A 12,502-nucleotide genomic window follows, 5' to 3' on the forward strand; every position below is an offset into this window, starting at 1 on the left:
ACAAGATAAGACCACAACCACAGATCTAAGCAAAACATACCTGATTTTTTTTTTTTTTAATTTTTTATTTTTTATAAACATATATTTTTATCCCCAGGGGTACAGGTCTGTGAATCACCAGGTTTACACACTTCACAGCACTCACTAAATCACATACCCTCCCCAATGTCCATAATCCCACCCCCTTCTCCCAAACCCCCTCCCCCCGGCAACCCTCAGTTTGTTTTGTGAGATTAAGAGTCACTTATGGTTTGTCTCCCTCCCAATCCCATCTTGTTTCATTTATTCTTCTTCTACCCACTTAAGCCTCCATGTTGCATCACCACTTCCTCATATCAGGGAGATCATATGATAGTTGTCTTTCTCTGCTTGACTTATTTCGCTAAGCATGATACGCTCTAGTTCCATCCATAAAACATACCTGATTTAAATCAATGATCATAAGGATATTCACTGGACTTGAGAAAAGAGTGGAGGACATTAGTGAGACCTTTAACACAGAGATTGAGAATAATATAGCAGAGATAAAGGGCTCAATAAATGAAATGAGAAACATACTTGGTGGAATGAACAGCAGGAGGGAGGAGGCAGAGGAATGAATTAGTGACCTAGAAGACAACAGAGAAAGAAGAGCCACACAAACATGGATAGACTTAGAGAACTCAGTGACTCCATCAAACGTAGTAAGATTCATTATTATAGGAGTTCCAGAAGAAGAGAGAGAAAAGGGGACAGAAAATTTACCTGAAGAAACAACAGCTGGAAACTTCCCTAATCTGGGGAAGGAAATAGATATCCAGGTCCAGGAGGCAAGGGGCCCCGAAAAAATTTTAGAAAAGCAGAAAAAAAGAGCCACACCAAGACATCTTGTTATTAAAATGGCAAAATACAGAGAAAAAGGAAAATATTAAAAGATGGAAGACAAAAGAGGACAGTTACATAAAAACAAAACTCCATAAGGCCGTCAGTAGACTGGACACTTTCCAAGCCAGAAAGGAGTGGCATGATATATTCAAAGTGCTGAGTGGGAAAAAAAAATCTGTAGCTGAGAATACTCTACCCGGCAAGACTAGTAATATTCAAAATAGAAGGAGAAATAAAGAGATCTGTAGACAAACAGTAATTAAAGGAGTTCATGACCACTAAACCAGCCCTGAAAGAAATACTGAAGGGGGGTGCCTGGGTGGCTCAGTGGGTTAAAGCCTCTGCCTTTGGCTCAGGTCATGATCCCAGGGTTCTGGGATGGAGCCCCGCATCGGGCTCTCTGCTCTACGGGGAGCCTGCTTCCTCCTCTCTCTTTGCCTGCCTCTCTGCCTACTTGTGATTTCTATCTGTCAAATAAATAAAATCTTAAAAAAAAAAAAAAAGAAAAGAAATACTGAAGGGGATTCTGTGAGTGGAAGAGAAAAACCGAAAGCAACAGTATGAAAGTAGGAATTGCAAAAAAATTTAAAACGAATTATTTCTAAAAATATTGTTCAAGGAACTTACAAAATAAAAGAATGTAAAATATGATACATATACTTAAAACATGGGGAGAATAAGAATAAAGAATGGGTTCAAACTTAAATGACCCATCAACTTAATATAGACTGCTATGTGCATGCAGAAGAGGTTATATATAAACCTAATGGTAACCACATAATCAAAAACCACTAATAAATATACAAAGAATAAAGAGAAAGAAATCCAAATAAATCAATAAAGAAAACTAGCAAACCATGAAAGAAAGAGAAGGATCAGAGAAAATCTCCAGAAACAACAAAAAACCCAGCAATAAAATGGTAATAAATAGATATCTGTCAATTACTTTGAATGTAAATGGACTAAACACTCCAATCAAAAGATAGAGGGTGACAGAGAAAATAAGATGACTCATATATATGTTGCTTACTTTACTTATTTACTTTAAAAGATTTATTTGAGAGAAAGAGAGAGAGAAACTGCAAGAAGGGGAGGGGCAGAAGGAGAGGGAAAGAATCTCAAGCAAACCCTCACCCCCCAAAGAGTGCGGAGCCCTAAGATGGGACTCGATCTCACAAACCTGAGACCATCACCTGAGCCAAAATCAGGAGTTGACACTTAACCAACTGAACCACTCAGGCATCCCTACAGAGATGCATTTTAGTTGTAAAGACACCTGCAGAGAAAGTGAGGGGGTGGACAAACATTTTATTATGCAAATGGATATCAAAAGAAAGCCAGAGTAGCAATACTTAAATCAGACAGACTAGACTTTAAAAACAAAGACTGTAACAAGAGATGGAGAAGGGCACTGTATAATAACAAAGGAATTACAAAAGGGATAATCCAACAAGAAGATACAACAACTGTTGAGGTTGAGGTTTACTATTGGTAACAAATTATCCTTTGTGAATAAATTTCTTTACAACATTATAAGTGTCTCGATTAGTGTGGCTTTCATGTATATTACATATGTATTTTAAAGATTTTATTTATTTATTTGAGAGAGAGAGAAGGAGAGAACACACCAGATGGGGGAAGGGGTTAGAAGGAGAGGGAGAAGCCGACTCCCCATCAAGCAGGGAGCCTGGCTTGATCTCAGGACCCTGCTCTGAGCTGAAGGCAGATGCTAAACCGACTGAGCCACCCAGATGCCCCAGCTTTCATGTATATTAATGTTGAAGGAAATTCTAAGACTTGTTGCAACAGAAGCAATAACAGAAAGAGGATTCTGAGAAGGAAAAGAGGAGAAAGTGAGGAACAAGTCCAGGAAAGTATGGAGAGTTGATTAGAAAGTCTGACTGAGAAGGCCCTCACATGAGGGAGGGAACAAAACTCACACATACCCAGGCCTGAACCCAGAGGGAAAGGGAAGAAGTGGAAACAGTCACCGTAAATCACAGTGTCATTATGTAAGGGAGACTACCAGGGTATGAGGTATTTAAATAAAATAGGGTAGTCTCCTTCGTCGTTGGCACATTCTTCAGTACCACAGTTCACTTTGTTTCCTCCTTTTTGCTTACTACTAATGATTTTCATGCCTGTTTGCCCTATAAGATAATCAAGTACTGGAGAGCAGAAACCATGTCTTCTGTATCACTGCAGCGCATCCAAGGCCTAGTAGACTTTTACACAAAGGAGACATTCAGCAACCTTGGGAAAATATAATTTTCTACCAGGTGATTAGTATAACTTCGCATTTATAAGTAACCATGTTCCTTCAGATCTTCAAACTCCATAGTTGCCTTATAGTTCTAGGTGAAACAGTGAAGATAAACTAATATTAATAAAGAATGGTAATTCTAAAGCATTATAGTAATTGAGTTTCTCAGAAGCAGAGGTCTTCCAGGACTAGGAGGAAAGGAGTAGCCGCTGCAAAGAAATACTGGGAGAAGCAAGAAGAGGCTGTGCTGACAGGGGAGGAGGAAGGAATGCTAAGTTGTCTGAAAGAACAAGAAAATGAAGGGAGGAAATAAAAGCAAGGAACTATCTCTGGCCATTCTAAAATTCTGCTATGCTGGAGGCATCTGCTGTAATAAGCACATTCATATCTTTCCCAGGCCAAATTTGGATTCAGCCCACTGTTGATGCCTGTCTTCACTCTCAAATGTTTTTCTGCTAATTTATTTTCAAGTTTAGTATTTTATTTTATAGCAAAAAACCAAACCAAACCAAAAAAAAAAAAAGATGAAAAAAGACCCTTCATCACTACCTCCTGCCAATTTTTCCCAAAAATGTAATCCTTTGAGGCTGGCTGTAGGAAATGCAATGTATCCAGATCATTAAGTTTAAGAAAAACAAAATTCTTTTCCTATTTTGTAGACTTTTAAGAACCTCTCTTATCACTTACCAATGGGGAGGGGAGGACTGATGAAATACCATTTTTTTTTTTAAAAATTTTATTTATTTATTTGACAGAGAGAAATCACAAGTAGATGGAGAGGCAGGCAGAGAGAGAGAGAGAGGGAAGCAGGCTCCCTGCTGAGCAGAGAGCCCGATGCGGGCCTCGATCCCAGGACCCTAAGATCATGACCTGAGCCGAAGGTAGCGGCTTAACCCACTGAGCCACCCAGGCGCCCTGAAATACCATTTTTTATATTATTTTAAGATTTTTCTTCCAGTAACAATCTTAATAACATGAATGTGGGCTCATCTGGATTCTATTGGTTAGAATTACCTATAAGCTGTCATATCTGTAGTAGGACAAGCAGGGTCCATATTAATGACTAACGGGCAAAACCAGTTAGTTATTCAAGGAACTTCTAAATCATCAGAGAAGCACAAAAGTGCATCTGCTCTGATTCTGAGTACTTAGTATGTTTTCTTAGAAATATATGGAAGTTAGAGATTTACACATAATGATATGTGATAATTATTAACTAAACATTCAATTAATCAGCATATTCTGATTTTTCCTTACAATTTGCTCACATTTCTCTACTTTTAATGAGTCATATGTAACTCATGCTTTAACTTATGAAGCCTTTCCTGAAGAAGCCAGACATAAAAGAACATATATCATATGATTCCATTTATATGAAACAACCAGAAAAGGCAAACTTATAGGGACAGAAAGTATATTAGTGTTTGCCTGGGAATAAGAAGTGACTGCAAATGTACGTGAGGTTTCTTTTTGAAGTGATGGAAATGTTCTAAGATTAGACAGTGTGATAGTTGTGCAAATCCGTAATATACTAAAAACTGCTAAAATATATACTTAAAATGAGTGAAATTTATGGTATATGTTATACCTCAACAAACCTGTTAATAAGAATGAATCCTCTGTGTGTCTGGACACCAGAGATTTTTTTTACATGTTTAATGAAATGAAAATTTTAAAGAGGAACTAAATCTACTTCTATTGAGAATGAGAACCTGAATAATGCTCTTATGAAGTAAGACCTATCCTGAACAGTAAATCATCTGCAAAGTGCCACCTGCGTATGGGGGATCTTTGGAATCTGGGAAGGGAATGTACCACTTCGGGGTGCTTGAATTTAAGATAAACAGGTTATTTCTATTTTTTCCAAGTGTACACATGGACTACAATGAGTACTAGGAGAGAAAACTTCAGTTCTTCTGGGGATCATTTTGAGTATCAGTAACCAACCAGTGTGTCTCAAAGAAGTAAAAGAAGGAATCACTCCTATTTTGATAGATTCTAGGATACTCTCTGGATTACCTGGGTGATTAAGAACTATAAGAGGGTGACTCTAAGAGATATAGATCATGGAAGAGAGGGCATAACACAGTGCCTCATGATGAAGGGACCCATGGCCTTCACTGTTGCCTAAAGGTATCCTATTTTGTTTCTATTTCTGCTCTGACTATTGAGTTTTAGCTTAATCTTTTAATTCTTTTTACTCCAAAAGAGTGACATTTACACAAGAACCCCTGCTTTAAACTTTGAGTATATACTTCAGTTCTTAATTTAACAAACATGATTTTTGAATAAAAAGGACCTAAGTAAACAAACGGTAACCCAATGTTATTATTCGATAACTATGAAATGTTCCTCTGTCAATAGCTGATTAACGAATATGAAAGGCCATTAGATGGTTTGTTTCTTCAGGGTAAGGACCCAGGTGCTATTCACCTGCAACTCTACAACAAAGTTAGCACAGGGCTTGCCATTCCTAATTACTGTTTGCTGAACTAAGAATGAAAGCATCATATAAATGATAAGCATAATATAAATGTAAATGATTACACTGTTTTTCACCATTAAAGTAATCCTTAACAATTTTTTTTTTTTTTAAGATTTTATTTGAGAGAGAGAGCATAGGTGGGGGCAGGAGAGGCAGAGGGAGAAGGACAAGCAGACTCCTCAAGGCGTTCTATCCCAGGACCTGGAATCAGGACAAGAGCCAAAGGCAGATGCTTAACTGAATGAGCCAACCAGGTGCACCAGTAATCCTTAGCAATTTAAACCTGGTGGGTACTCTGCCCAAGCCCAAGAGGTAGTAGCTGTTTCTAAAACTGTTTCTGTATTACTGTTTCTAATACTGATCTATTCGTTTCTAATACTGCTCTATTCCTTAGAGTTATCTTTACTTTTTACTTCTCTTTACTTCTTAGCAGTTAATCCCCTGTTACTACTTAATAACTTAATAAAAATTTCCTGCTCATATTACTGGTGTGGTTTCTGGCTCCTAATTCATGTGCAAACCAAATCAAATCAAACCAAGCCAACAAGAAAGAATTAAATTCATAAGCCCACCCCTACAACATAAGTTTGAATTATTGTTTGATAACACAGAGAAACAGTATGGCATTTAGCCCAACTTATTAACTAACTTATTAACTACTTAAAAACTCCAAAAACTAACCAGTATGATGGTTTTGCACTGAGTAAACTAATCTAAGCTAGGACAACACTTCCCAGAACTTTCTTTCCACTATGATTCTAGGGTTCAGATTGGCCACAAGAGAAATTTCTCTAAGATTTGGACAAAAATGAAGCAGCAGTCATTATACTCTGAAGGCAATATAGGATGCACTGCTACAGCTCATATGCCTTGTCACTGATCTGCTGGCTCATGTTGATATGGGGAAGGGACTCAGCTCACAGTTCCTCCAGTTCCAGCCGCATCTCCTTCAGCTTCTCCTAGCCCAGGGCCAGGTGCATGTGTAGCTCTGTGGCTAACAGTGCTCCTTCTTTTGCAGGTCATTTGCATTGTGTAGGTTAGAAAAAGTAAGAGATACACACAGACTGCAGTTTGTCCTTGGTCTTCCCTGTGTCATGACTGACAGGGACTTAAGGCCCACAAGTAGAGCCTAATTCAAAGCTTTCTATAAACTTTCCCCCCAATTTCTCTAACAATATAAGGGCTGGCCCCTTATAATAAGTTACTTAATTATATCACTCATGGTACTTCTGCTATCATGATCAAACCCTCACTAATATATACTATAAAATGGTTGAATGATTCTCCTTAAAAAAGAATCATAAGCGATCAGTCACTCAAGCAATTGAGTTTCTATTGTCAATTCTTATTTTCCCTATGATTCTTATTTATTTCTACATAGTATTTAAGTTTAAAAAATATTTTAGACATTGAAAGTGGGAAAGATTTAAAATGCCCATTTTCTTTAACAACTGCCAGGTGAGGGCCTATATGAAGACAAGTTAGACAGTGGACTAAGTTTTCTAGCTGCTCTGAGATACAGAAACAAATTTCCTAGGTGGCTTAGGATTCAGGACAGCCTGGCTAATTTTTGTAACAGTGTTCTCCATGCTAGCAGGGGAATGAGATGAAGGGATCAGGGAGTTCACAGAAGGTTAGTATATGTGCACTGAAGGAAAAATGGAATAGGCCTGGAGCTAGGGCTAAGCCGGGGAGGGAAGGCCAAAAGATGATGTACAAGCTCCAGTTAGTCGTCATCAGCTTCTAAACCTAAAATTCATTTGTTTGACTTTTTTGAGATTTGTCCTATTTCCTGAGCATGTTCAGTATGACTTGCCAGTTCTCAGAAGTGTGAATGTCAAGAATTCCACTTTCTGTTTTAAAAGAGGGAGGGAGGCAGGGAGGGTGGGTAACTAAGAAGAAAGAGGGATATGCAGTGACTTAGAGAAAGAACTTCTGATTACGGAGAACCTTCGGGTTAAGATCTTTAACTGTGGACAGGCTGTTTGAAATAAAGTTAAAAAAAAAAAAAATCCCAAACTGGCCTTATCAATTAATATCTCTCAGAAAATATCCTAGACTCATGGAATTTATTTTCTATGGTAGGGGAAAATACTCAAACGTAAATAAATGAATATACAATTACAAGTGTTACAAAATGCTATAAAGAAAAATAAAGTAGGGGCTCCTGGGTGGCTCAGTCATTATGAATCTGCCTTTGGCTCAGGTCATGATCCCAGGGTCCTGGGATGGAGCCCTGCTTTGTGCTCCTTGCTCAGTGGGAAGCCTGTTTCTCCCTCTCCCACTCCCCCTGCTTGTGTTCCCTCTCTCGCTGTGTGTCTCCCTCTGTCAAATAAATAAAATCTTAAAAAGAAAAATAAAGCAAAAAAAAAAAAAAAAGCAGGGATGGAATGGGTGGAGTTCTATCTTAGGAGATGATTTAGTATTATATATTAGATTTTTCTACACACAGTACATTTGGCTCTTGAACATTGCGTGGTTGGGGGCACTGACCCCTTATGCAGTTAATAATCAATGTATAACTGTTACTTCCCTAAAACTTCACTATTCATGGCTTAGAGTTAACTGGAAGCCTTACTGATAACATCAACAGTTGATTAATACATATTTTATATGTTATATGTACATAAACTGTATTTTTACAATAAACTACAGAAAATGCTATTGAGAAAATCATAAGGATGAGAAAATACATTTGCAGTACTGTACCAGAAAAAAGCCACAAATAAGTGGACCCGTACAGTTAGAATCTGTGTTGTTCAATGGTCAACTGCATGCAATAAATATTATAATAAATATAACCACAAATATATCTTTGATATACGAGTGGAAAAGATTCATGTTGTTCCATGATAAACCAAACTTCAGATATTTATATAAATCATACGGAGCTTAAATATAAACCAATGAAACTTACCCTGTAGAAAGCACTGGTCAAAGGGAGCAATGCTGCAGCAATGTTATATTCTTCTAAACTTGAACAATCCTTAAAACAAAGAGAAATGAGCATAATTAGGACATTAACCAGAAATCACAAATATATGGACACAAAAATCTAGGACATACTGTTTACTGTCTTATGGGGTTTTTACTTTTATTCCAAATTGTCACCAAGTCTTAAGTAACTTTGAAAAACAAAACTGTCCTTGAAGCACATTATTTTAGAAAAGAGATGAAAATACATTTGAGATAGACTTTTTAAAATTTTTATGTAAATTCCAATGAGCTAACATACAGTGCAATATTAATTTCAGATGTGCAATATAGTGACTCACCACTTCCATACAATACCCAGTGCTCATCACAGCAAGTGCCCTCCTTAATCCCCATCACCTATTTCACCTATCTCCTCACCCACCTCCCCTCTGGGAACCATTCGTTTGTTCTCTAAAGTTAAATAAGAGTCTGTTTCTTGGTTTCCCTCCTGCTTTGTCTTTTCCCTTTGTTTGGTTGCTTGTTTTATTTCGTCAATTCCCCATGAATGAAATCACATGGTATTTGTTTTTCTCTGACTTATTTCACTTAGCATAATATTGTCTTGCCCCATCCATGTTATTCCTAATGGCAAGATTTCATTTCCTTTTTATGGCTAAGTAATATTCCAATGCATGTGCACATGCATGTAGACACAGACACACACAGACACACAGACACAGATACACCCCACTATCAGCCAATGGACATTTGGGTTCCTTCCATAATTTGGTTATAAATAATGCTGCAATAAACATCGGGTACATGTATTCCTTTGAATTAGTATTTTTATATCCTTTGGATAAATACCTAAGTAGTGCAATTGCTAGGTCACAGGGTAGCTCTATTTTTAACTTTCTGAAGAACCTCCATACTCTCTTCTGGAGTGACTGCATCAGTTTGCATTCCCACAAACAGCGCGAGTGGGTTCTCCTTTCTCCACATCCTTGCTAACACCTGTTTTGAGATTTATATGTTAGCCCTTCTGACTGGTGTGAGGTAGTTTTGATTTGCATTTCCCTGATGATGAGTGATGTTGATCATCTGTTCTTGTGGCTGTTGGGCACTTGTATGTCTTCTCTGGGGAAATCTCTGTTTATGTCTTTTGACCATTTTTAAATTGATTTATTCATTTTTTAGGGGTTGAGTTTGACAAGTTCTTTGTATATTTTGGGTACTTACCCTTTATCAGATATGCATTTGCAAATATCTTCTCCCATTCTGAAGTCTGCCTTTTAGTTTTGTTGACTGTTTCCTTCACTCTGCAGAAGTGTTTTATTTTGATGAAGTCCCTCCCAATAGTTTATGTTTGCTTTTGTTTCCCTTGCCTCTGTAGACATAACTAGTAAGAAGTTGCTACAACCGACATCAAAAAGGTAGCTGCCTCTGCTGTCCTCTACGATTTTTATGGTTTCAAGTCTCACATTTAGGTCTTTAATCCATTTTGAACTTATTTTTGTGTATGGTATAAGAAAATCGTCCAGTTTCATTCTTTTGCATGTAGCTGTCCAGTTGTCCCAACACTATTCGTTGAAGAGACTATCTTTTCCCCATTGGATATTCTTTCCTGTTTTGTGGAAGATTGACCATATATAGTTGCGGGCTCATTTCTGGGTTTTCTATTCTGTTCTATTGATCTAGGTGGCTATTTTTGTACCAGTGCCATACTGTCTTGATGACTACAGCTTTAATATAGCTTGAAGTTAGAAATCACGATGCTTTGCTTTGCTTTTCTTCTTCTTCAAGGTTGCTTTGGCTATTTGGGGTCTTTTGTGGTTCCATACAAATTTTAGGATTGTTTACTCTAGCTCTGTGAAAAATGCTGATGGTATTTTACAGGGACTGCAATTAAATATGTAGATTGCTTTGGGTAGCATAAACATTTTAACAATATTTGTTCTTCTAATCCATGAGCATGGAAAGTCTTTCCATTTCTTTGTGTTCTCTTCAATTTGTTTCATCTGTGCTCTATAGTTTTCAGAGTACATATCTTTCACCTCTTTTTTTTTTTTTCCATTTAGAATTTTTTTTTTAATATAATTTTTTATTTTTTATAAACATATATTTTTATCCCCAGGGGTACAGGTCTGTGAATCACCAGGTTTACACACTTCACAGCACTCACCAAAACACATACCCTCCCCAATGTCCATAATACCACCCCCTTCTCCCAAACCCCCTCCCCCCAGCAACCCTCAGTTTGTTTTGTGAGATTAAGAGTCACTTATGGTTTGTCTCCCTCCCAATCCCATCTTCTTTCATTTATTCTTCTCGTACCCACTTAAACCCCATGTTGCATCACCACTTCCTCATATCAGGGAGATCATATGATAGTTGTCTTTCTCTGCTTGACTTATTTCGCTAAGCATGATACGCTCTAGTTCCATCCATGTTGTTGCAAATGGCAAGATTTCATTTCTTTTGATGGCTGCATAGTATTCCATTGTGTATATATACCACATCTTCTTGATCCATTCATCTGTGGATGGACATCTAGGTTCTTTCCATAGTTTGGCTATTGTGGACATTGCTGCTATAAACATTCGAGTACACGTGCCCCATTGGATCACTACGTTTGTATCTTTAGGGTAAATACCCAATAGTGCAATTGCTGGGTCATAGGGCAGTTCTATTTTCAACATTTTGAGGAACCTCCATGCTGTTTTCCAGAGAGGTTGCACCAGCTTGCATTCCCACCAACAGCGTAGGAGGGTTCCCCTTTCTCCGCATCCTCGCCAGCATCTGTCATTTCCTGACTTGTTGATTTTAGCCATTCTGACTGGTGTGAGGTGATATCGCATTGTGGTTTTGATTTGTATTTCCCTGATGCCGAGTGATATGGAGCACTTTTTCATGTGTCTGTTGGCCATCTGGATGTCTTCTTTGCAGAAATGTCTGTTCATGTCCTCTGCCCATTTCTTGATTGGATTATTTGTTCTTTGGGTGTTGAGTTTGCTAAGTTCTTTATAGATTCTGGACACTAGTCCTTTATCTGATATGTCGTTTGCAAATATCTTCTCCCATTCTGTCAGTTGTCTTTTGATTTTGTTAACTGTTTCCTTTGCTGTGCAAAAGCTTTTGATCTTGATGAAATCCCAATAGTTCATTTTTGCCCTTGCTTCCCTTGCCTTTTGCGTTGTTCCTAGGAAGATGTTGCTGTGGCTGAGGTCGAAGAGGTTGCTGCCTGTGTTCTCCTCAAGGATTTTGATGGATTCCTTTTGCACATTGAGGTCCTTCATCCAAACTCATTTTATGAGGCCAGCATCACCTTGATCCCAAAACCAGACAAGGATCCCACCAAAAAAGAGAGCTATAGACCAATATCCTTGATGAACACAGATGCGAAAATACTCAACAAAATACTAGCCAATAGGATTCAACAGTACATTAAAAAGATTATTCACCACGACCAAGTGGGATTTATTCCAGGGCTGCAAGGTTGGTTCAACATCCGCAAATCAGTCAATGTGATACAACACATCAATAAAAGTAAGAACAAGAACCATATGATACTCTCAATAGATGCTGAAAAAGCATTTGACAAAGTACAGCATCCCTTCCTGATCAAAACTCTTCAAAGTGTAGGGATAGAGGGCACATACCTCAATATCATCAAAGCCATCTATGAAAAACCCACCGCAAATATCATTCTCAATGGAGAAAAACTGAAAGCTTTTCCGCTAAGGTCAGGAACACGGCAGGGATGTCCATTATCACCACTGCTATTCAACATAGTACTAGAGGTCCTAGCCTCAGCAATCAGACAACAAAAGGAAATTAAAGGCATCCAAATCGGCAAAGAAGAAGTCAAATTATCACTCTTCGCAGATGATATGATACTATATGTGGAAAACCCAAAAGACTCCACTCCACAACTGCTAGAACTTATACAGGAATTCAGTAAAGTGTCAGGATAT

The 12,502-nt window shown here is 37.9% G+C and overlaps 1 protein-coding gene across 2 annotated transcripts in view; it reads right to left on the bottom strand.

Annotated features, from left to right (window-relative positions):
- SBF2 (SET binding factor 2) overlaps nt 1–12,502 on the bottom strand; it is a 479,243-nt gene that overhangs the window by 97,048 nt on the left and 369,693 nt on the right. For both annotated transcript variants that reach the window (XM_059135879.1, XM_059135868.1), the window contains exon 17: nt 8,530–8,598. In XM_059135879.1, the coding sequence (XP_058991862.1) occupies nt 8,530–8,598 (69 nt within the window). The remainder of the gene's footprint in view (nt 1–8,529; nt 8,599–12,502) is intronic.

This window comes from Mustela lutreola, chromosome 1 (assembly GCF_030435805.1).
Source record: "Mustela lutreola isolate mMusLut2 chromosome 1, mMusLut2.pri, whole genome shotgun sequence".
NCBI classification, from domain to species: Eukaryota; Metazoa; Chordata; class Mammalia; order Carnivora; family Mustelidae; genus Mustela; species Mustela lutreola.